Raw genomic sequence first — 26,283 nt, 5'->3', positions numbered from 1 at the left:
TGGCGGCGCCTTTTACCCTATACGCCATAGTAAGGGCAAGGCCACCGAGCGTCAGTCGTAAACATGGCGGCGAAGGGAGCGCGGCAGAGAACGCGACGAGGAAGCAGACAAGATACCAATAGCGGGAATGTCTCCACCGAAAACCGTGCACTGAAAGAGGAGAAGGTCGCGGATGACACCAAAACACCCGACGCACGGACTGAGTGAGCACAGCAGGCTATTTGGTTAGCTACATTTCCAGGGGATGTTACAGACTCAGTGCTAGTGCTAACCGCTCCCTGCACTGTCAGTGACACAAGCCATCTGTTGCTAGAGCCAGTTTATGAACCAGCTTGACAGGACGTGTAAGCTGTGGTCATGCCGGCAGTATCGAGCTAACCTAGTCTGCCACAAAAAAACGTTTTTGTCTGTCGCTTATTGTCTTTCGCTGGTTCCGCTAGACAGCCACTCCAGACAGTCAGCAAAGCTCATAGACCAGTTTGTCTTACAACTGTTATCCTAACTTTAGTTAAAAGAGTAATGTCATCTAGAGTTGAACTAAGATTATCTTTCTTCAGAGTGCGGCAGGTGAGAGAAGATCTCGTGGATCTGGTTTTAGGATGACGTGGTCCAACTGATGACGTTGGTCACTCGCCTTAATAAAGGCACCAAACACTGCGCATGTCCCCGTCGTCTATTACCTGAGGGGTCTTCCAATAAAAATTGCTCAGCAAATTCAGGGTTCCTGTACGTATCCAGGGTGTCTTTTAAATATTTAGGCAGCTTGATCCGAGAACTTGAGCGAGCACAGAACTTTTACAGAGGTCCTCTTGACAATGACAGAAATCGTTATCGTTTTTTCTGAGTTTGTTACAGTGCCTTACTGTTGCCACGTAGAAAGATCATATATGTACCTCCAAAATTAACGTGTTGTCATGAAAGCACTAAATTAATTTAATACAACACTAATCCTATATTGGCTATGCAATGGGCCTGCCATTGATACATACTGTATGATATTACAATTTAGGTTAAATGCTTAACAACTAATAGTATTAGTTTTGCAATATAAGTGCTCTATAAATTAAAACCCTTACTAACAATCACCAATATTTGTGTAGAATGTTCAAAAATACATTATTCTGAATGGTCTAAGGGTCAATTTGTGGTTTAATGTTTTATTCCCTTGCTTGGGGCTCAATGCAGGCTTTACTGGATTTTCTGCGAAGGGACAGGCCATAGTGACAGAATAGAATCTGACTAGTGGATGAGCTCTGTGTTTATTCACTTGGACAGGATAAGATCCACTTAACCTAGTGGGTAGCAGGTTTGGTTCAGAGCATGTGTTGGTGTGGTTTCTACCACTTCCTGCATTGTTTCTGGAGCCAAAAACTCAGTTTTCTAAACACATGTAACAATATACATGTTGTTAACACAGACCCTCGCAGCAGATTAAGGGCCTCCCCCTTTGCAGAAAATCCAACACATATTCCATATTTGTAACCCCATGAGAGCATAAATATTCTGGCAGCAGATAAAAACAACATATAAAAACATTATAAAAAATATTTTACAAACATTTATATGGCGGTAACAATAATGTATTGTTTCAAACTACTAAAATATTGTGCTTTCTTGACTCTTTCATGATGTCCTTCATATTTTTTGTCATTGTCTATGCTTCACTTAACGTAATGATGTAAATGCGAACCAGTTATTCCGGAACGAGGGAAACCTGGACTCCATCTGATTACAAGAAAACAGAAATGTTCAGGGAAATTTGTTGGTGCCATTTTCTGGAATACCCCTCAGATATGTGTGTTCGCGTGTGTGTGCGTACGTGTGTGTGTGTGTGTGTGTGCGCGGGTGTGTGTGCACGTGTGTGTTCAGGAGTGTTACTAAGGGAGGTCAAGTGTGGGTGTGTGTGTAAATAACTGTGTGTGACTGACTGTGTGTGTGTGTGTGTGTTCAGGAGCGTTACTAAGGGAAGTCAAGTGTGGGTGTGTGTAAATAACTGTGTGTGACTCACTGTGTGTGTGTTTGTTCAGGAGTGTTACTAAGGGAGGTCATGTGTGGGTGTGTGTAAATAACTGTGTGTGACTGACTGTGTGTGTGTGTGTTCAGGAGTGTTACTAAGGGAAGTCAGGTGTGGGTGTGTGTGTGTGTAAATAACTGTGTGTGACTGACTGTGTGTGTGTTCAGGAGTGTTACTAAGGGAGGTCAGGTGTGTGTGTAAATAACTGTGTGTGACTGACTGTGTGTGTGTGTGTGTGTTCAGGAGTGTTACTAAAGGAGGTCAAGTGTGGGCTCCTGAAGGTTCCACAGCGTTTAAATGTCTTCTGTCGGCCCGGTTTTGTGCTGCGTTGCTCAGCAACATTTCAGACTGTGACGAGACGTACAACTACTGGGAGCCGGTGAGTAACGAGAAATGTGTACCACCGCATTTAAGATATCCAGGAAAACAAGCTCCATCTGGGAAATACTGTTCAAATCTTTCTCTTTCTATTTTTTTTTAAAGATTTACTAGTCGTCTGGAAAACATCAGTTTATTAAAGAGTTTCCAGTTGTCCTAAAGTCATCCCATTGTATACACACCCCCATTGAAACTGCCACCCATTGTATACACACCCCCATTGAAACTGCCTCCCATTGAATACACCCCCATTGAAACTGCCTCCCACTGAATACACCCCCATTGAAACTGCCTCCCATTGAATACACCCCCATTGAAACTGCCTCCCACTGAATACACCCCCATTGAAACTGCCTCCCACTGAATACACCCCCATTGAAACTGCCTCCCACTGAATACACCCCCATTGAAAATTCCTAGAAAATCCTTCTGTTGTGACACTGACAACCCAGTGTTTAACCTGAGTTAGCTTGCTAATCCCAAATCCTGTTTCGTAGTATAGGCCTATGGTGTTCTTTAGTTTTTTTGTGCAGATCAGTCATTAATGCCAACCAAGTCAATGGTTAATACTGTTGTGATTAGCATCATTTCCGCACCCCCTCTTTTTCAAAATGTTAAATCTTTTGTGCTGTTTTCGAAATTGTGCTATTTTATTCTTGCTTGATCTTAGTGCTGCTTTCAATACTGTTGATCATTTCATCCTCCTGGATCACCTCCAGATAGAGGTTGGTATGTTGCTCTACAGTGCTTCAATTCTCATTTGAAAGATAGAAACCTTTTCTGTTAATCTTCAGCAAAGATCACATGCGGAGTACCTCAAGGTTCGATCCTGGGGCCAATTTTATTCTATTTGTATATGCTCCCTTTGGGCTCCATTCTCCATAGACATAATGTACTACATCACTGTTATGCTGATGATACACAGCTGTACATACCGCTAAAACCAGGTGATTCCAACTCCTTGAAGACCCTTTTTGTCTCATTTAAAGATATTAAGTGTTGGATGGCTAAATACAAAATGCCAGGTTCTTGTTAAGTAAAAATCCTTCCTGTGGTAACACACCTCCTGGAGACAAAAACTCTTCCTGATGTTTAATACTTCAAAAGCTTATTACACTCATGTATCTATTTGTTATGTATATTACTGCCATACTTGCCTTGTCTATAATGTTCAGTAACACTACCCAGATTGCTGCTGTTATGTATATTGTTGCTTTCATTTAAACATTTTGTCTGGCTATATTTTTGCTTATATATTCTTCCTAGTTCTCACTACGTAGTTGTCAGGTGCCATGTCACAAGAATTTCATTGTGCAGGATGATGCTGTGTTTTTCGGTGCATTTGACAAATATACCTTGAAACTTGAAAATGACGATGATGTAACCTTGTGTGGTTCTTAGATGCACTTCCTGTTGTATGGCTCTGGGATGCAGACATGGGAGTATTCTCCGCTCTACGCTATCCGTTCCTACGCCTACCTGTGGCTGCATGCCCTCCCTGCATCGCTACACGCACACATCCTACAGACCAACAAGGTGACACTGTTGTGTTGTGAATGAACTAAGTTCTAACGGCATTGCAGTTGTGTCATGGTCGATGTAAGAGCTGTTATGATAGTTTATGTTGTCTAGTTATGTCTGTTTTGGGCTGTCACTTCTCACCACTAGAGAGGAGTGTCACTGGGGTTGGGCTGTCACTTCTCACCACTAGAGAGGAGTGTCACTGGGGTTGGGCTGTCACCTCTCACCACTAGAGGGCAGTGTCACTGGGGTTGTGCTGTCACCTCTCACCACTAGAGGGCAGTGTTGAAGTAAAGATGCTGAAGTAAAGATGTTGATTCAATTATGAAAATCTGCAGATTTTGCTGTGCATACCCTTCCACCCAAACCAAGTTAAATATTGGGGTAGCCACATCATAGCCATTATTGTAACCTAAACTTTTCCCAAACCCTAACCACTTGTTTCTTGTATTTTAGGTGTTGGTGTTCTACTTTGTGCGCTGTGTTCTGGCCTTCACCTGCTGTGTCTGTGAACTCTACTTCTACAAGTCAGTATCCTACCTCTGAGAAATGTGTAAGGGTCAGTTCCTTGGTTTGAATACTACATGTTGTGTGTGTGTTCTGTAGGGCGGTGTGTAAGAAGTTTGGACTGCATGTAGGTCGTCTTATGCTGGCCTTCCTCGTTCTGAGTTCTGGAATGTTCTGCTCATCAGCAGGTTGGTTCTCTCACTGTCTCCCTTTCTCTTACTTTTGCTCTCTTTGTCTATCTCTTGTATTATAGAAAAGCCCTCAGTTCGGCTTACAATGTACTGCTGGACACCCCCAAATGTCCTCTGTCCACTAATCTCGGGGCAATGTTACAGACAGACTAGAGATGAGCTGGACAACACGTCCTTATTCTGCCACAGATGGGCAACAATTCCTGTTCTTGCCACAGGTACCCAACTTGGTACCCGACTAATGTAACTAATTGCCTGTGATTTTGGGATGCAACTGTACTGGGGGCCCACGGATCGGTACATATCGTGGTTTGTTGGTCACGGTAATGGTGCGGTTTCGGTATGAATGACGTCATCATGTTAGAAGTTTTTCCACTTGAGTAGCTGACAGTGGCAAAGCAATGCTTTCAGACTGTACTTTGTTAACGTCTTCTTACCTTCATCATCATATTGAACCAGTTTCTTTCGTCAACAAAAATATTGAAGAAAATAGTAGTTGAACACATATTTTTCACTTGCAGTCAATGTGACGATAACTGACTTAAATAGATCCAGAAAAAACAATAACTAAACAATAACTACCATACTTCGATAGGAGGATTTTGGAAAGGTTTTAGTTTTTTTGTTTTTATTTTGTTTTCCCCAATCAAAGCATACATGGGTAATAACATAATTGTTTCTCATTGCAAAGTTGCAGTGCCATTATTGGTGGAAAAGAAATGTCATGCACAAGTCATTCCAGAATCACCTCAGATTTTTCTCTTATCTGGTGGCAACTGATTTACTGGGTTCATTAAGGCTGTTACCCTGGTTCCCTATAAAATGAATAAATAAAGTAAAAATCATTAAAAATAAAATGTAACCTTTCTCTAAAATCCCTGTCCCTAATAACCCTTTAGTACTTCCAGTACAATAGCACCATGTAGAGGTGCATAAAACACAGTTGTTCTGCATGCTCTCCTGTGAGACGTCTCCGGTTTCTCTCATAGATTGCTGTGAACACTGAAAACATGCTCATTTGGTAGGAGGAGGGTTAGTGAGCAGAGGTTTCTGGCGTATGAAGCATGTAACTTAAAGCGTGCTTCATTCTGTCTCCACCATTGGAGTGGACCTGTCAATCACCGGCTCCTTGAGGTACGAATGAAACTCACCATCAAGGCAGGCCTTGGCGAAGAGGTCACCAGTGTAGGGACCTAGAAGACAACTGAACATATCATCGATACGGCCATGATAAGACGTTTGTTCTGTTGACTGCATTTTTGGGTTCAAATAGGTTTCTTGTGCTGCATCATGTTCTTCTTGACTGGACCCTTCTGCAGCATCATGCTCTTCCTCACTTGACCCTTCTGCAGCATCATGCTCTTCCTCACTGGACCCTTGTGCTGCATCATGTTCTTCTTGACTGGACCCTTCTGCAGCAGCATGTTCTTCCTCACTGGACCCTTCTGCAGCATCATGTTCTTCTTGACTGGACCCTTCTGCAGCATCATGTTCTTCTTGACTGGACCCTTCTGCAGCATCATGTTCTTTGTGACTGGATCATTCTGCAGCATCATGTTCTTCTTGACTGGACCCTTCTGCAGCAGCATGTTCTTTGTGACTGGATCATTCTGCAGCATCATGTTCTTTGTGACTGGATCATTCTGCAGCATCATGTTCTTTGTGACTGGATCATTCTGCAGCAGCATGTTCTTTGTGACTGGATCATTCTGCAGCATCATGTTCTTTGTGACTGGATCATTCTGCAGCAGCATGTTCTTTGTGACTGGATCATTCTGCAGCAGCATGTTCTTCTTGACTGGACCCTTCTGCAGCAGCATGTTCTTCTTGAGCAAGACTAGATGCAAAAAAATTGACTATAATTAAATCAAAAACGGTGCCAAAATGAACACTGTATTTAACGCTGAATCCTAAATGTTCCCACACAGCGGATTTAAAAGACAGCGCTGCTAGTTCTCACCATTGGCACGTTGGAGCTGAGAGAATATATTTTTTTAATTTCCCCTCTCTTCATGGGGCACCTTTAGCGAGGTTTCCTACTGACATGTCATTGCAAATCATCAACTGGTTGTTTAAGGGGGAGGGGGTAGCGGTCACTGTGATTGCCACATTTTGAGACATTGCTGTGGAGTAAAGTTTATCAGCCCTCAGGAGCTTCTTAACGGCCTGGGGACCCCAAGCAGTTGCCTGCCTTACCTGTTCACAAGCTACTCCTCTGGTTCTGTGGATCTGAATCTCCATCGTCCATGTTTTGGAAATTATAGGAATATTACCGCCATATCGTAACTCCGTGGTTCACGTGTGTGTTCTGAATGGTTTGATAACATACCGTGCACAGAGGCCTCCCTACTGTGATTGTCCAGGAATAAGGGTAGCTAGCCCCTGGACAAGACCAAAGGCCTGTACTATGAAGCAAGTCCAACATGCTCAAGGATTTCTTTTCGTCAGCTGGCTTCACTAAACTTAACAACCGCACTCCGGCATAAGCAGTGTCATGATGGTGGTAATGAATTTGTTATATCAATCAACGTTTTCCCAATCTAGCGACGAGCGTGTTCATATAAAAAGGGCGGTGTTTGCACTATATGACCAATCTCAAACATGGACAAGTCTACTAGAGCCGCATATTTCATTCAAAAAGGAGCAAACGATAATTTTTGAGAAATATGAAGTGTGTATATATATATATATATACACAAATAAAGTTCAGCTGAACAGCTGTTGTGGAAATTTCTTATACAATGTATTCTGACTGTATAAAGGAGTGAGTCCCACTGTTAAGATAGGTACAGGAATGTGTGGGACCTGGTATTTGCATAGGGGACATCTATTGTCTGTCCAGATGCAGATCAATGGGTTTTAGGACAGGATAGGAGAAGATACAGCAAGGGGGCAGTAAGGCCAGTTGGCCCCTTTGGGTAAACATTATTGCAGGAAGGATAAGGTGGGGGAAGATAGAACAAAGGGAAAGGTGTTTGATTGACATGAAACAGATGGCAGCATCTTACCACACCCCTTCTTCCTATGTAATAAATACTGTCGAAATGATGTTTTTATTTAGAAACTATCCACCGTTACTTTGTAACCTGTATACTTTCTCCTTGCAAGCAAGATTAAAACCGTTTATTGCGCAATTGATTTCTCCTGTCTTACCTACCATTTTCATAGAACTTTGGAATTTTAGAAATTGCCATCACACAGCTGAACTTTATTTGTGATTAATCGGAGTCACTTTAAATGATGGCAGGTGTGTAATGACTTCTATTTAACATGAGTTTGAATGTGATTGGTTAATTCTGAACACTGCCACATCCCCAGTTATTAGAGTGTGTGCACACTTATGCAACCAGGTTATTGTAAGTTTTTTATTTTTCCTTTTTCCCCCTCAAAGATTTCAGTTTGTTTTTCAATTGGATTGTTCACGTTATAGGTCACATTAAAGGTGGGAAAAGTTCTGACATGATTTATCTTTGTCTCATTCTTTTACATCACAAAAACCTGGCATTTTTATGCTCCTAAAATTTGGTAGCTTTTCTCATCTGAGGACTATTGCAAAACTAAAATCCTTCCTTTCTTAAGGACTTGGAGATTGTTATACATGCACTTATATTGTCTCTAATTGATTATTGCAATTCTTTATACTCTGGAATTTGTCACTCATCATTATCACATTTGCGGCTGCTAGATTGTTGACTGGTACCAGGAACAGGCACCATGTCTCCCCGACACTAGCCTCTCTTCACTGGTTACCAGTCAAATATAGAATGGATTTTAAGGTGCTTTTACTTGTTTTAAAGGCATTACATGGATTGGCTCCATTGTATATTTCAGATGTCCTTATGCAGTATCACTCTTCCAGGCCCCTTAGGTCATCAAACCAGTTCCTTTTAGCCATTCCACAGTCTCGGATGAAAGCAAAAGGTGATGGTGCCTTTTTGGTTGTGGCCTCTAGACTGTGGAATAAACCCATTATTATCAGGTCATCCCCCACCACCGAGACATTTCAGTCTAGTATTAAGACTTTGAGTCGTATAGGGACATTTGTGCATAACTGTCTTGTTTTTTTTTTGTTTCTATTTATTGTTCTATGTTTTGATAGATTGCATAAATTTGTACAGCATCGGTTGTTGTTTTAAATGTGCTTTATAAATAAATTGACTTGACAAGAATGTGGTCAGAGATTTGGCAGAAGCTTAGAAAGTAACCTCTTTCTTTCTCTCTCTCTCTCCCTTCATGTATCTCTCCGCATCTCTCTCTCCCTTCTTCATGTATCTCTCTCTCTCTCTCTCTCTCCCTTCTTCATGTATCTCTCCCCATCTCTCTCTCCCTTCTTCATGTATCTCTCTCTCTCTCTCTCTCTCTCTCTCTCTCCCTTCTTCATGTATCTCTCCCCATCTCTCTCTCCCTTCTTCATGTATCTCTCTCTCTCTCTCTCTCTCTCTCTCTCTCTCTCTCTCTCTCTCTCTCTCTCTCCCTTCTTCATGTATCTCTCCCCATCTCTCTCTCCCTTCTTCATGTATCTCTCTCTCTCTCCCTTCTTCATGTATCTCTCCCCAACTCTCTTCCTAACTCTCCAGCGTTCCTGCCTTCCTCTTTCTGTATGTATTCGACTATGGTTGCCATGACAGGTTGGTTCCAAGACACGCCTTCTCTTGCTGTAATGGGTGTGGCTGCTGGATCTATCATTGGCTGGCCATTCTCCACTTTGATTGGGTAAGAGATGTTTAAACAGGCCAGTCCCTACTCTGATTGGGTACACCCGGCAGCACTAGGGTCAGGGGTTGAATGTTAGGGGCCTGGATTTATAGGGTTTGGGATTGCAAGTCCAGGCAGTAGAGTTAGAGGTTACGGGGCCCGGGGTTATGGGGACCAGGGTTACGGGGTCAGGGGTTACGTGGCCAAAACATGGTGCGAAGTTTGTATGCTAAATAATCTGACATAATGGTTCCCAGAACATTGTCAGAATGTTGTATGCTAAATAATCTGACTTAATGGTTCATGGAACATTGTTAGAAGGTTGTATGCTAAATAACCTGGCATAATGGTTCTCAGAACATTGTCAGAAGGTTGTATGCAAAATAACCTGGCATAATGATTAACAGCACATGTGTGCTTGCTTGGTGTTGATTGGAGTGAAGTTAGAGGTTCTACAACCCCGTTTCCAAAAACTTTGGAACGCTGGGTAAAATGTAGATAACAATAGAATGCAATGATATGCAAATCATTTAAATCCTGTATTCAATAAAAAATCGTACAAAGACAACATATCAGATGTTGAAACTGAGACATGTTATTGCTTCTTGAAAAATGTATGCCCACTTTGAATTTGATGCCAGCAGCACATTTAAAAAAAGCTGGGACAGGGGCAACAAAAGACTAGAATAATTGTGTAATGCTAAAAACCTAAATCTGGTGGAACATCTCACAACAAATTAGGTTAATTGGCAACAGGTCAGTACCAGGATTGGTTATAAAAAGAACATCCCAGATGAGTCTCTCAGAAGTGAAGATGGGGAGGGGTTCACCACTTTGTGAAAGACTGCACAGGCAAATAGTGCAACAATTTAAGAATAACATTTCTCAGTGCAAAATTCCAAAGAGTTTAGGGATCTCATCATCTACTGTACATAATATAAGTAAAAGAGTCAGATAATCCAGAGAAATCTCTACACGCAAGGGACAAGGCCGAAAACCAATATTGGATGGCTGTGATCTTCGGCCCTCAGGCTGCACTGCATTAAAAAAAGACACAATTCTGTAGTGGAAATCACTGCATGGACTCAGGAACACTTCCGAACATCATTGTGTGTGAATACAGTACATCGCAACATCCACAAATGCGAGTTAAAAGTCTACCATGCAAAGAAGAAACCAGATATAAACAAGATCCAGAAACGCCATTGCCTTCTCTGGGCCTGAACTCATTTAAGATAGACTGAGGTGAAGTGGAAAACTGTCCTGTGACAAATAAAAAAAGATTTTGGAGAATCATGGAGGCCTCGTCCTCCGGACTACAGAGGAGAAGCAAACCATCAGGCTTGTTATCAGCGCAACATTTAAAAGCCAGCATCCGTGATGGTATGGGGGTGCTTTAGTGCACATTGCATGGGTGACTTGTACATCTTTGAAGGGACCATTAATGCTGAATAATATATACAGGTTTTGAAAGCAACATATGCTGCCAACCAGACAACGTTTTTGTCAAGGAAGGCCTTGCTTATTTCAGCAAGACAATGCCAAACCACATTCTGCATGTATTACAACAGAATGGCTCCATAGTAAGAGTCCGTGCACTTAACTAGCCTGCTTGCAGTCCAAACCTGTCACCCATTGAAAACACTTGGCGCATTATGAAACTAAAAATACAACAAAAGAGACCCTGAACAGTTGAGCAGCTAAAATCCTATATCAAGCAATAATGGGAAAACTTTTCACTTACAACAGCAATTGGTCTCCTCAGTTCCCAAACTCTTACAGAGTATTGTTAAAAGAAGAGGTGATGCAGCACCGTGGTAAACATGCCCCTGTCACAACTTTTTTTTTATTGCTGGCATCAAATTCAAAATGGCAATATACATTTCCAAAAACAATAACATTTCTTAGGTTCAACATTTAATATGTTGTCTTTGAACAATTTTAAATTAAATATATGGATAAATGATTTGCACATCATTGCATCCTGTTTTTATTTACATTTTATGCAGCGTCCCAACTTTTGTGGAAACAGGGTTATACATTAGTATTAGTTGTATTGTCTGTGATTGGTTAATGTGGTTTCTAGGCTACCGATCGCCTTTGACCTACTGGTGTTGAAGAGGACATGGAAAAGCTTTGTTACCTGGGCAACCACCTCACTGCTGCTGTTCCTGGTAACACACAGTAACACAACTCTACACACAGTAATGCTGCCCCACACACAGTAACACTACACACAGTAACGATACTCTACACACAGTAACAATACTCTACACACAGTAACACTAAACACAGTAATGCTACTCTACACAGGGTAACGCTACTCTACACAGAGTAACACTACACACAGTAATGCTCTTCTACACACAGTAACCCTACACTACATCTCGTGTGTGTTTTCCAGGTGCCTCTAATGGTGGTGGATTCTTATTGCTATGGGAAACTAGTCATCGCTCCGCTCAACATTCTACTGTACAATGTCTTCACACCCCACGGTCCTGATCTCTATGGTATTTACATTTTTATATCTACATATCAGGACATAATTACAATAATCTGTTCCTTAGCAGGTCTAGAAATTTGGTAAATAACTCCTCAGATTAACCACAACACATGAAATATTACACCGTGTCATGATTTATTTAACAAACATAAAGCCAAAATGGAGAAGCCATGTGTGAAAGACTAAGTACACCTTTACTGCTTCCATAGTAATTTAGATGCTAAGTAGCAGAGAGCTGCTGTTAACCCTTTGACGCGTACGATCACACCAGTGTGATCAGGCTAGAGTGGTCCCTGAAGCGTACGATCACACCAGTGTGATCAGGCTAGAGTGGTCCCTGAAGCGTACGATCACACCAGTGTGATCAGGCTAGAGTGGTCTCTGAAGCGTACGATCACACCAGTGTGATCAGGCTAGAGTGGTCCCTGAAGCGTACGATCACACCAGTGTGATCAGGCTAGAGTGGTCCCTGAAGCGTACGATCACACCAGTGTGATCAGGCTAGAGTGATCCCTGAAGCGTACGATCACACCAGTGTGATCAGGCTAGAGTGGTCCCTGAAGCGTACGATCACACCAGTGTGATCAGGCTAGAGTGGTCCCTGAAGCGTACGATCACACCAGTGTGATCAGGCTAGAGTGATCCCTGAAGCGTACGATCACACTGGTGTGATTAGAACATCTTGTTTAGAACGCACCATTAGCATGCCTAGCTACAAGTAACGTAACAATGGCTGGTCAGACTGCGCTGTTATTTACTCACATTTAGCTCAAACAGTGTTTATAATTTTATTTCCTGATTGTAATTGTTTCAAGATCACACTAAGATATTAACCAGGTAGCAAGCAGTCAAATCGGGAGAAGAAGTGTTACTTACGTACCAACAGACAGCCGACACTAATACACAAAAACGAATGATATTAGCGACTACTACTGATCAAAACCATTGTAAAAACCTTCTAGAAGTTATGTTACCCGTTGTGGGCTCCGCTATGCTTTTTATATAGTTTATTCATTTTCACTGCACTGAATTACAGGTCATACTTTGTTAGCTAGCGGTTAGCTGACGTTTGCTAGCTAGCTACAGTTACACATCAACCAACTTTTGCAGCTCTTTGAATTCGAGTCAATGAGAGAAGTTTGCAATGCAATGTATGTAGTGTTCCTTACCTGGCAGGGTTACTGTTCAAATTCTAGAACTATGAGTGAGTACTGAACTCACGCGCAAAAAAACTCATGCTGGGGTTTTGTTAAGGAATATTTGAAACTCACGCGTGAAAAGGTTCATGAAATGCCCTTGATAAATTGCAGCTGTGATAAAAGCAGAGGTTTTAGCGGTGTGCTGGTCTGGAACATTCAGGTGTGTGTTAACACAATGCCAAGGAGGAAAGACATAAAGCAATTGTTGCTGCCCATAATTCTGGGAACATTTCCAAACAATTTAAAGTCCATCATTCTACAGTGAGAATGATCAGTGGCGGAGGGGTCAAGTGCTGTGGCGGAGGGGTCAAGTGCTGTGGCGGAGGGGTCAAGTGCTGTTGGGGAGGGGTCAAGTGCTGTGGCGGAGGGGTCAATTGCTGTGGCGGAGGGGTCAAGTGCTGTGGTGGAGGGGTCTAACGTGGAGGGGTCAAGTGCGTGATGGGGTGATGATTTGGGCTTGTTTTGCACTCACAGCACCTGGGAACCTTGCAGTCATTGAGTTGACCTTGAACTCCTACGTATACCAAAGTATTCTAGAGTCAGATGTGAGGCCATCTGTCTGACAGCTAAAGTCATACAGAAAACAATTACTTCAAATGATTTCTGCTAAAGGTAGTTTTACAAGCTATTGAATCATAAGGTGTACTTAGTCTTTCACACATGGCTTCTCCATTTTGGCTTTATGTTTGTTAAATAAATCATGACACAGTGTAATATCTCATGTGTTGTTGTTCATCTGAGGTTGTATTTAACTCATTTTTAGACCTGCTAAGGAACAGATGATTGTCAATATGTCCTGATATGTAAAACTATAGAATTCAAAGAGGGTGTACTTTCTTTTTCACACGACTGTACTCTTTTACAGGACTTCATACTTCAGAGATTATGTCTTTACAGTAATTCATACTCAGATGTTATCTTTACAGGACTTCATACTCAGAGGTTATATCTTTACAGTACTTCAAACTCAGAGGCAATATATTTACAGTACTTAATACTCAGATGTTATATCATTACAGTACTTCATAATCAGAGGTTATATCTTTACAGTACTTCACACTCAGATGTTATATCTTTACAATACTTCATACTCAGATGTTATATCTTCTTGGTGTGATGTAGGTACTGAACCATGGTCGTTTTACTTCATAAATGGTTTCCTGAACTTCAATGTGGTGTTTATCCTGGCACTGCTCTCTCTTCCTCTCACCCTCCTCATGGAGATGCTACTACAGCGATTCAACGGTAAAACAATCACAAACTCACACCCAATCACAAACTCTCACCCAATCACACCCAATCACAAACTCACACCCAATCACACACAATCACAAACTCACACCCAATCACACACAAACACACCCAATCACAAACTCACACCCAATCACAAACTCACACCCAATCACACCCAATCACAAACTCACACCCAATCACACACAATCACAAACTCACACCCAATCACACCCAATCACACACAATCACAAACTCACACCCAATCACACCCAATTTCACCCAATCGCACACAATCACACACAAACACACCCAATCGCACACAATCACACACAATCACACACACACCCAATCACAGACAATTACACACAGTCACGCACACACATCCATAGCTAGGATAAAATTATAAAATGTTATTACTTACAGAAGAAAATAATTTTCCATGTTAGTCTGGCTGTTCCATGTTGGTCTGAGTGTTCCATGACACTTGATGGTTATGTGCTGTAGATTTTAGAGAGTTATACCGTCTAGTTCTTTGAGGGTACTATGATGTGGTTCTTTGAGGGTACTATGATGTGGTTCTTTGAGGGTACTATGATGTGGTTCTTTTAGGGTGCTATGGTGTAGATCTTTTAAGGTGCTATGGTGTAGATCTTCGAGGGTACTATGGTGTAGATCTTTGAGGGTACTATGGTGTAGATCTTTGAGGGTACTATGATGTGGTTCTTTGAGGGTACTATGATGTGGTTCTTTGAGGGTACTATGATGTGGTTTTTTGAGGGTATTATGGTGTAGATCTTTGAGGGTACTATGATGTGGTTCTTTGAGGGTACTATGATGTGGTTCTTTGAGGGTACTATGACGTGGTTCTTTGAGGGTACTATGATGTGGTTCTTTGAGGGTATTATGATGTGGTTCTTTGAGGGTACTATGATGTGGTTCTTTTAGGGTGCTATGGTGTAGATCTTTTAAGGTGCTATGGTGTAGATCTTCGAGGATACTATGGTGTAGATCTTTGAGGGTACTATGGTGTAGATCTTTGAGGGTACTATGATGTGGTTCTTTGAGGGTCCATGGTGTGGTTCTTTGAGGGTACTATGATGTGGTTCTCTGAGGGTCCATGGTGTGGTTCTTTGAGGGTCCTATGATGTGGTTCTTTGAGGGTACTATGATGTGGTTCTTTGAGGGTATTATGGTGTGGTTCTTTGAGGGTACTATGGTGTAGATCTTTGAGGGTACTATGATGTGGTTCTTTGAGGGTACTATGATGTGGTTCTTTGAGGGTACTATGGTGTGGTTCTTTGAGGGTACTATGGTGTGGTTCTTTGAGGGTACTATGATGTGGTTCTTTGAGGGTCCATGGTGTGGTTCTTTGAGGGTCCATGGTGACTCAACAATGCGTTAGGACGCCCCCGATGTTCCTTTATTTTTTATAATAAAACAACCATCTAATTTGTTTAATACTGTTACAGTACAGAACCTGGGCCGTCCTTACTGGCTGACCCTGTCTCCCATGTACCTCTGGATGCTGGTGTTCTTCACCAGACCTCATAAAGAAGAGCGCTTTCTGTTTCCCATCTACCCCCTCATCTGTCTGACCGGAGCCGTGGCCCTGTCTTCACTACAGGTACACACACACACACACTTGTCTTTGTATTGTGGGGACCCGAGACATAACTCAGGAATCCATGTTCCTTATTCCTTAGCTTAACCCTAATTTTAATCTTACTTTATTCTAAATAATCCACTGCTTATTCCTAAATGCAACCTGGCGGTAATTCCGAACATCTGGTAATGCCTAAACCACAATTAAAACACTATGTCCAATTCTAGCAAAAAATATGGTTTTCCCTAAACTCAACCTGTCATCTGCATAGCTATGGTAGTTAATGTTGTTGTTCTGTAGAATTTGGCCCAGAGATAGCATATAGAGATTGAACATCCGCATGTCATAGCCACCCTATCAGAGTCACGATTGTCAATGGTGACAAAGTAACTCCAGCCATCTAGATATGACCTGAACTAATTAAGGACTGTCCTGGAGAGTCCTACCCAATTTTCTAGCCTGTCCAGAAGTGTTCTATGATCTACTGTGTCAAATGCTGCACTGAGATCTAATAGAACCAGAACTGTTATTTTATTAGAATCAGTACTCAGCCGTATATCATTTAAAACTTTTATCAGAGCTGTTTCATTACTGTGGTGAGGTCAGAAGCCTGACTGAAATTTGTCTAAGAGACCGCTTGAGGTCACAAAATTGCTGAGTTGATTATAAGCAGTAGGCAGAGCAACCTTGTTGATTAACTTTGTGTTTACCATCTTAAATTCACTGCGTTATATAACTGGTAATGAGGCAGGAGTCTGTTTCCACTGTTTGTTAGGCCTATGACAACCAGGAATATAAGGCCTCCAAATGGTGTTTCCTGTCTAGTAATGATATGTTTCCTGTCTAGTAATGATGTGTTTCCTGTCTAGTGATGATGTGTTTCCTGTGTTGTAGAAGTGTTACCACTACCTGTTTCAGCGGTATCGTCTGGAACACTACACTGTGTCGTCTAATTGGCTGGCTCTGGGAACTCTACTGCTGTTCACCGTGCTATCCCTGTCGAGATCGGTCGCCCTGTTCAGAGGTACAGACACAATCACCTTTCCACCCTCGTTGATTGCATGTTGGATTGTCTAGCATACCAAAACAAAAGAAGCACAAAGATGTTGTGGTACAGAGTCCATGTCATGATTAAAGCCCTGCTTCATCAACGCAACTCCCAGTGAACACTGGACAGTCGATGTTGAGATTTGTCTTGTGCAGCACATCTGATGTGGTGCTGCTTTCATTTACGCTGATGTACAACCAGGAAGTCTAGGCAGACATCCTCATGCTCTTAGAGGAACTCACCCTCCGGCCTTCCAACTTGACTGAACTCACTGTCTCCCAAGCAGCCACAAGGAGTCGCTAGAGCGAGACAAGGCAACCATATTCAATTACTAACACTCAAACCCAGACAGTGCTGGCCAGTTTAGCTGTCCCCTGTTTGACACAATCACCAGAACATAACCACCAGAACAACAACCAGAACATAACCACCAGAACAACCGCCAGAACAACAACCAGAACATAACCACCAGAACAACCACCAGAACATAACCAATAACCTCCAGCTATTCTGTGAGCAGGATTCTATCCCTGTTCTCTCAAGGACACAGCTGTGAGACGGATTGTGGACAGGATCTGTGGACAGGGATTATAGACAGTGACTGTGGACAGGGATTATAGACAGTGACTGTGGACAGGGATTATAGACAGTGACTGTGGACAGGGATTATAGACAGTGACTGCGGACAGGGATTATAGACAGTGACTGCGGACAGGGATTATAGACAGTGACTGCGGACAGGGATTATAGACAGTGACTGCGGACAGGGATTATAGACAGTGACTGTGGACAGGGATTATAGACAGTGACTGTGGACAGGGATTATAGACAGTGACTGCGGACAGGGATTATAGACAGTGACTGTGGACAGGGATTATAGACAGTGACTGCGGACAGGGATTATAGACAGTGACTGTGGACAGGGATTATAGACAGTGACTGTGGACAGGGACTGTCACGTTTTCTTTCATTCATCAGAGACACATCAAAGTTGTTTATCCCTGCAGGGTACCACGCTCCCCTGGACTTGTACCCAGAGTTCCAGCGGATCTCCAGGGACCCGTCTCTCCATGTGGTCTCAGAGGGCCGGCCCGTCACTGTCTGTGTTGGGAAAGAGTGGTACCGTTTCCCCTCCAGCTTTCTGCTGCCTAACAAGTATGTCTGTCTGTCCCACGTGTTTGTCTGTCTGTCCTGCTTGTCTGTCTCTGTCAGTCCTGTGTGTCTGTCTCTGTCAGTCCTGTGTGTCTGTCTCTGTCAGTCCTGTGTGTCTGTCTCTGTCAGTCCTGTGTGTCTCTGTCAGTCCTGTGTGTCTGTCTCTGTCAGTCCTGTGTGTCTCTGTCAGTCCTGTGTGTCTCTGTCAGTCCTGTGTGTCTCTGTCTCTGTCAGTCCTGTGTGTCTCTGTCAGTCCTGTGTGTCTGTCTCTGTCAGTCCTGTGTGTCTGTCTCTGTCAGTCCTGTGTGTCTCTGTCAGTCCTGTGTGTCTTTGTCAGTCCTGTGTGTCTCTCTTTCCTGCGAGTCGGTCGTGTGTGTGTGTGTGTGTGTGTGTGTGTGTGTGTGTGTGTGTGTGTGTGAGTGTGTGTCTGTGTGTGTGTGAGTGTGTGTGTGAGTGTGAGTGTGTGTGTGAGTGTGTGTGTGTGAGTGTGTGTGTGAGTGTGTGTGTGAGTGTGTGAGTGTGTGTGTGAGTGTGTGTCTGTGTCTGTGTAAACATTTAATCATCACAATATTGTTTTATACCACAGATTTGCATGTGATATAAGACATGAGCTGATACAAGCAATTGCTGTTTACATAAATATGATGCAATGCACATCAATACTTTTTAATAAATGGTTATCAAAATATTAGCTACTATAAATACCATTATCATCTTTTCATGAAGATACTTGCATTTGATGTGACATATAAATCATTGAGTTAATATTTAGGGTTACATAAATATGTCTCAATACACATTCAACAGGTGGGGTAGTGGCTCTAGTTGGTTGACCTCGCTGGTGTGTCACTGCTAGCAACTAACTTAGGCAGGCATAGTTAACATGACCCTTACTGTCATACGAGGCTTCATTAGCTTCATTCTAGCAGCAAGATATTTTGCTGGCAGCACTCATATTTTCTTTTTCAAAATAAAAGCCATTGTTGAAATCTACAAGGCAACATATAACAATCTAGTCGGTAAAAAAGAACAGACAAGAACCCCATTGGAACGGACATTAAACATAAAATGTACAAACTAGATTAACTATATTGCCTTATATATTTCAATTATAGCCTTTCATTTTAAAAACGAAAACCTGAGTTAGCGCTGCCAGCATAATATCATGCTGCCAAAAGAATGGTTATGAAGCCTTGAATGGTCATCACTACTGTCAAGCCATGTCCGTATGGTTTCTCTAACCATATTTAACGGACTATGTCATGGACGTAGCGCGTGAATGTTTTCTCCCTCTTCACCACATTAGTAGGCTGTTGTAATTCGTTTTTCAATTAGGCTTTGCGCTTCCTCATTCATTCATTTGGAGCAGGCAGACGTTCATTTGTGCAGGCGCGGGGTTGCCAACAGCCCGTTTGGTCACAATACATGCGACATGCCGCAGGGACTTAAGAGCAATTTTTCGGTAGTTGTTAGTTCACTTAATAAACGACTCTGTCTTATCGGGTTTCGTCGGGAACGCACAACATGAACGGCAGTATGTGTGTCCCTTGCCGTTATCGTTTTCGACCCGTGGAACCTGTTCTTTTCACGAAAACAAAAATTAACCTGTTTGCTTTGCCTATGCACTATGAACTATTACTGGTCAAAACAGACAAGCCCTCGAATACTATTGGTCAAAAAGATAACACCGTTACTCTACCAGTGAGAGAGAGAAGAAGTACAAACATTTTAGTGTAAGAACAAGGGAAAATTGAAGCGGGAGGAGTGACAAAAATTGCAAGCAAACAATAGTAATAGTAATACCATACTATGAATTTAAATGGGGCAATCATTAAGGTTGAACCCTGTGTCTGTCTGTCCTGCTTGTCTGTCTGTCCTGCTTGTTTGTCTGTTCTGCATGTTTGTCTGTCCTGTGTGTCTGTCTGTCCTGTCTCTGTCCAGCGTGTGTGTCTGTCTGTCCTGCGTGTCTGTCTGTCCTGCATGTTTCCATACAGTGTGTGTCTGTCTGTCCTGCTTGTTTGTCTGTTCTGCATGTTTGTCTGTCCTGTGTGTATGTCTGTCCTGTCTCTGTCCAGCGTGTGTGTCTGTCTGTCCTGCGTGTCTGTCTGTCCTGCATGTTTCCATACAGTGTGTGTCTGTACTGTCTGTTTGTCCTGTGTGTCTGTCTGTCTGTTTGTCTGTCTGTCTCTTTCTGTCCTGTGTGTGTGTGTCTGTCTGTCTGTCTGTCCTGTGTGTCTGTTTATTGTTTTGTTGTAGAAGGTGAGTGTGTGACTCCACTTTCTTTTCAGCTGGCATCTGCAGTTCATCCAATCAGAGTTCAGAGGGCAGCTGCCCCAGGCGTATGCTGATGGCCCAATGGCTACGCAGACCGTCCCTGTTCACATGAACGACCAGAACCTGGAGGAGCCATCGAGATATGTGAGTCTCCAACACCTGACCTCTGATCAGTTGTAGTTTATTTTTTCCAATGACATCTTGTTTTCTTACATTACTGTCTCATCAGCAGTGTTGGGGAATGTTCCTTTTCAAAGTAACTATTTACGGTTACTAGTTACAGTTAATTCCCATAAAGTAACTTAGTTAGCTTACTTGATTACTTGCTGAAGAATGTAAGGCGTTAAGTTACTTAGTTACTTTAAGGGGAGTGAATGCTTATGCAATCCACTTCTATTGACAAGATTTGTGAAGCAAATGTCCAGGATTTGTTCAAGTTTTCTGTGGGATATAAATTCTCATATGGCCTATATTTAATTGAAATATTATGCAGAATTGTTTTGGTGTGTGGTGCATTATATTTCTTTTTGTTTGGTGTGTGGTACATTATAGTTTTTTTATTTGGTGTGTGGTACATTATAATTTTTTTGTTTGGTGTGTGGTACATTATTATTTTATATGTTTGGTTTGTGGTACATTATTATTTTATCATCATTAATGCCCTAAACCAAATACTAATAGTATGTACAGTGGATATAAAAAGTCTACACACCCCTGTTAAAATGCCAGGTTTTTGTGATTGAAAAGAATGAGACAAAGATAAATCATGTCAGAAAGTTTTCCACTTTTAATGTGACCTATAATATAAACAAGGGGGAAAAATTAAAAATAAAAAACTTACAATAGCCTGGTTCATTATTTGTGCACACCCTCTTATAACTGGGGATGTGGCTGTGTTCAGAATTAACCAATCACATTTAAACTAATGTTAAATAGAAGTCATTACACACCTGCCATCATTTAAAGTGACTCTGATTAATCACAAATAAAGTTCAGCTGTTCTAGTATGACTTTCCTGACGTTTTCTTAGTTGCATCTCAGAGCAAAAGCCATGGTCCTCAGAGAGCTTCCAAAGCATCAGAGGGATCTCATTGTTGAAAGATATCAGTCAGGAGAAGGGTACAAAATAATTTCCAAAGCATTAGATATACCATGGAACACAGTGAGGACAGTCATCATCAAGTGGAGAAAATATGACACAACAGATACATTACCAAAACTGTACGTCCCTTCTGGTTGTTGTGTCATGGTTGTGTGATGGTTGTATTCTGGAGGTTGTGTGATGGTTGTTATATGATGGTTGTGTTCTGGTGTTGTATTTTGGGGATTGTTTTCTGGTTGTTGTGTGATGGCTGTGTGACGGTTGTTGTGTGATGGTTGTGTAATGGTTTGTTGTGTGATGGTTGTAATGTGATAGTTGTGTTCTGGGGTTGTATTCTGGGGTTTGTGTTCTGGTTTTTGTGTGATGGCTGTGTTCTGGTTGTTGTGTGATGGTTGTTGTGTGATGGTTGGGTTCTGGTTTTTGTGTGATGGTTGTTGTGTGATGTTGTGATCTGGTGGCTGTGTTATGGTGGCTGTGTTATGGTGGCTGTGTTATGGTGGTTGTGTGAAGGTTGTGTTCTGGGGGTTGTATTCTGGGGATTGTGTTCTGGTTCTTGTGTTTGTGTTCTGGTGTTTGTGTTCTGGTGTTTGTGTTCTGGTGTTTGTGTTCTGGTTGTTGTGTGGTGGTTGTTGTGTGATGGTTGTGTTCTGGTTGTGTTTCAGGTGGATATCCGTCAATGTCATTATCTGGTAGATTTGGACCTGGAGACCTCAGCACCTAGAGAGCCACGCTACGCTGAAAACACAGATAACTGGACTATCATTGCATATAAACCTTTCCTCAATGCTGCCAGGTACACACACACAGAAATACTGATAGTATAACTGAATATGCATGCAAACACATACACAGGTGTTTATCAACAGTAGATGAGTCTTCGTATAAATAAAGGTTTCAATGTAAAATCATTGTAATATTGTAATATCAAAAATTTTCTGTCTCTCCCCCCCCCCCTCAGATCTTCTCCTCTGTTCAGAGCATTCTTTGTTCCTGTCCTCTCAGAGCAGCACACCCACTACACACGATACGTCATCCTGAAACCACGACGACAAAAGCTACCTCGCAAACGTCCCCACACCTGACCTCTAACCCTGTCAGCTCTGAACTCACCCCCCCCCCACTGTGTGTGTGTGTGTTTTGTGTGTACATTGAGTGTATACTATTTGTGTGTCTGTATTGTGTGTGTTTGTCTATTCTCAGTAGACAGATGATTAGGGACAACATCATGTTCACTGAAATGTATTTACAGACTCTGGGGTCATGTGACCATGACTCGCAAAGCAGTCATACAGACACGCAGGCATCCAGACATCTAGTTACTGCTTGATTTAATTAGAGAATGGGCTTAAAATGCAGAGTGTGGTGTGATGGTTCCAGGAACTCCAACAGTTGCCCTCCTGGGCTTCTCATGTACCTGAGGGTCGAGGGTCATCATGTACCTGAGGGTCGAGGGTCATCATGTACCTGAGGGTCGAGGGTCGTCATGTACCTGAGGGTCGAGGGTCGTCATGTACCTGAGGGTCGGGGGTTATCGTGTCCCTGAGGGTCGGGGGTTATCGTGTCCCTGAGGGTCGGGGGTTGTCATGTACCTGAGGGTCGAGGGTTGTCATGTACCTGAGGGTCGGGGGTTATCGTGTCCCTGAGGGTCGGGGGTTATCGTGTCCCTGAGGGTCGGGGGTTATCGTGTCCCTGAGGGTCGAGGGTTGTCGTGTCCCTGAGGGTCGAGGGTTGTCATGTACCTGAGGGTCGGGGGTTATCGTGTCCCTGAGGGTCGGGGGTTATCGTGTCCCTGAGGGTCGGGGGTTATCGTGTCCCTGAGGGTCGAGGGTTGTCGTGTCCCTGAGGGTCGGGGGTTATCGTGTACCTGAGGGTCGGGGGTTGTCATGTACCTGAGGGTCGAGGGTTGTCATGTACCTGAGGGTCGGGGGTTATCGTGTCCCTGAGGGTCGGGGGTTGTCATGTACCTGAGGGTCGAGGGTTGTCATGTACCTGAGGGTCGGGGGTTGTCATGTACCTGAGGGTCGGGGGTTATCATGTACCTGAGGGTCGGGGGTTATCGTGTCCCTGAGGGTCGGGGGTTATCGTGTCCCTGAGGGTCGGGGGTTGTCATGTACCTGAGGGTCGAGGGTTGTCATGTACCTGAGGGTCGGGGGTTATCGTGTCCCTGAGGGTCGGGGGTTGTCATGTACCTGAGGGTCGAGGGTTGTCATGTACCTGAGGGTCGGGGGTTGTCATGTACCTGAGGGTCGGGGGTTATCGTGTCCCTGAGGGTCGGGGGTTGTCATGTACCTGAGGGTCGAGGGTTGTCATGTACCTGAGGGTCGGGGGTTGTCATGTACCTGAGGGTCGAGGGTCATGTACCTGAGGGTCAAGGGTTGTCATGTACCTGAGGGTCGAGGGTCATGTACATGAGGGTCATGTACATGAGGGTCGAGGGTCATGTACCTGAGGGTCGAGGGTCATGTACCTAAGGGTCGAGGGTTGTCATGTACCTGAGGGTCGAGGGTCATGTACCTGAGGGTCGAGGGTCATGTACCTGAGGGTCGAGGGTCATGTACATGAGGGTCGAGGGTTGTCATGTACCTGAGGGTCGAGGGTCGAGGGTCATGTACATGAGGGTCGAGGGTCATGTACCTGAGGATCGAGGGTCATGTACCTGAGGGTCGAGGGTCATGTACATGAGGGTCGAGGGTTTACAGAGAATACAGAAACTGAACCATCCTAGTCAGAGGGTGTGAGGTACTTTTTGGTGTGAGCGCTTTAAAGAAGAATGGGAGGAGTCGGCAAGCCAACAGGGCGGAACAGAAGTGGTCCTTTTCACACACAGACTGTCGCAGCAGATAACCTTACCGGGTTCCTCTCCCAGATAACCTTACCGGGTTCCTCTCCTATCCACCTAAAGAAAAAAGACATGCAGTCACAAGCACTGACAATGGGACAGTGAGACATAATGCCAGGTCGGACCAATACCAGTTCAGTTTACTCCAGACCTCAACACAACAGCCAATCCCAGTTCAGTTTCTTCTAGACCTCAACACAACAGCCAATCCCAGTTCAGTTTCCTCTAGACCTCAACTAATACCCAGTCCCAGTTCAGTTTACGCCAGACCTCAACAAAACAGCCAATCCCAGTTCAGTCCACTTCTGTGCACAATTTCTAGACCTCAACTAACAGCCCATCTTTAGGATAAGAAGGAACTGATTTTGCTGTCTAGTCTGCAGTGTTTTCCAGACTTTGTTGAATCCGTTCCACGCAGACTTGAGGCAGAATTCAGGCCAGATGAGGTTTTAATAAACCGGTAAAGTATGTGTATTATGTGTGTTCTTTTGTTAAAGGTTTATCAGTCTGTCTGTCGCTGTCTCTTTTGTCATCCATTTCTGTGTATCATTGTCTCTGTCTGTGTGTCTCTCAGTCTGTGTGTTTGTTTGTCAATGTGAGTTTTATGAGAGAGTAAGAGACATCAGGTTATGAAATGTTTTTGTGTCCAAGAGCAAAAATAATAAAAACTCTAAAAACTGAAGTGAAGACACCTTTATTTAGGAACACGCAGACTATATGGCCAAAAGTATGTTGATGTCCGACCATCACACCTATATGAGTTTGTTGGCAATCACATTCCAAGACGAGGTTGGTGTGGAATACTTCACAAATGCCATTTTGGCTGAATGGACACAAATTTCCACAGAGACAAATCTTGTGTTAAACTTCCCAGAAGAGTGGTGGATGTTACATCTGCAAAGCGGGGTCCAACTCCATATTAATGTCCATGGTTTATGGAATTGGACGTCCAACAAACTCATATAGGTGTGATGGTCAAGTGTCCACATGCTGTTGGGTGTATTGTACACTCACCTAAAGGATTATTAAGAACACCTGTTCAATTTCTCAATAATGCCATTATCTAATCAACCAATCCCATGGCAGTTGCTTCAATGCATTTAGGGGTGTGGTCCTGGTCAAGACAATCTCCTGAACTCCAAACTGAATGTCAGAATGGGAAAGAAAGGTGATTTAAGCAATTTTGTGCGTGCAATGGTTGTTGGTGCCAGACAGGCCGGTCTGAGTATTTCATAATCTGCTCAGTTACTGGGATTTTTACGCACAACCATTTTTAGGGTTTACAAAGAATGGTGTGAAAAGGGAAAAACATCCAGTATGCGGCAGTCCTGTGGGCGAAAATGCCTTGTTGATGCTAGAGGTCAGAGGAGAATGGGCCGACTGATTCAAGTTGATAGAAGAGCAACTTTGACTGAAATAACCACTCGTAACAACTAAGGTATGCAGCAAAGCATTTGTGAAGCCACAACACGCACAACCTTGAGGCGGATGGGCTACAACAGCAGAAGAGCCCACCGGGTACCACTCATCTCCACTACAAATAGGAAAAAGAGGCTACAATTTGCACGAGCTCACCAAAATTGGACAGTTGAAGACTGGAAGAATGTTGCCTGGTCTGATGAGTCTCGATTTCTGTTGAGACATTCAGATGGTAGAGTCAGAATTTGGCGTAAACAGAATGAGAACATGGATCCATCATCCCTTGTTACCACTGTGCAGGCTGCTGGTGGTGGTGGTGTAATGGTGTGGGGGATGTTTTCTTGGCACACTTTAGGCCCCTTAGTGCCAATTGGGCATCGTTTAAATGCCACGGCCTACCTGAGCATTGTTTCTGACCATGTCCATCCCTTTATGACCACCATGTACCCATCCTCTGATGGCTACTTCCAGCAGGATAATGCACCATGTCACAAAGCTCGAATCATTTCAAATTGGTTTCTTGAACATGACAATGAGTTGAACATGACAATGAGTTGTTGAAATGGCCCCCACAGTCACCAGATCTCAACCCAATAGAGCATCTT

At 43.1% G+C, this 26,283-nt stretch overlaps 1 protein-coding gene across 2 annotated transcripts; it reads left to right on the top strand.

Annotated features, from left to right (window-relative positions):
* On the top strand, positions 1–24,941 carry alg9 (ALG9 alpha-1,2-mannosyltransferase). 2 transcript variants are annotated; one of them, XM_013132512.4, is made up of 15 exons: positions 1–203; positions 2,258–2,393; positions 3,794–3,928; positions 4,370–4,440; positions 4,520–4,608; positions 9,189–9,324; positions 11,393–11,480; positions 11,711–11,816; positions 14,131–14,253; positions 15,711–15,865; positions 16,739–16,868; positions 17,900–18,047; positions 20,333–20,462; positions 22,083–22,213; positions 22,379–24,941. In XM_013132512.4, exons 1-15 carry the CDS (start codon positions 64–66, stop codon positions 22,500–22,502), a joined length of 1,842 nt encoding a protein of 613 aa, XP_012987966.1. In that variant the 5' UTR covers positions 1–63; the 3' UTR covers positions 22,503–24,941. The 2 variants fall into 2 exon arrangements, with proteins under 2 accessions (XP_012987966.1, XP_019900661.1); XM_020045102.3 differs by having other exon boundaries at positions 92–224.
* The last annotated feature ends 1,342 nt before the right edge of the window (positions 24,942–26,283 follow it).

This window comes from Esox lucius, chromosome 7 (assembly GCF_011004845.1).
Source record: "Esox lucius isolate fEsoLuc1 chromosome 7, fEsoLuc1.pri, whole genome shotgun sequence".
NCBI lineage: Eukaryota > Metazoa > Chordata > Actinopteri > Esociformes > Esocidae > Esox > Esox lucius.
Note: the sequence above shows the minus strand (reverse complement) of the source record. Positions and strands in the feature narration are given on the sequence as shown.

Excerpts from the sequence above, each read along its gene's own strand:
- alg9 (XM_013132512.4), top strand. The coding sequence starts at position 64 with ATGGCGGCGAAGGGAGCGCGGCAGAGAACGCGACGAGGAAGCAGACAA. Across the intron at positions 11,481-11,710 it reads CCTCACTGCTGCTGTTCCTG|GTGCCTCTAATGGTGGTGGA; the intron begins GTAACACACAGT and ends TGTGTTTTCCAG. Across the intron at positions 20,463-22,082 it reads TGGAGGAGCCATCGAGATAT|GTGGATATCCGTCAATGTCA; the intron begins GTGAGTCTCCAA and ends GTTGTGTTTCAG.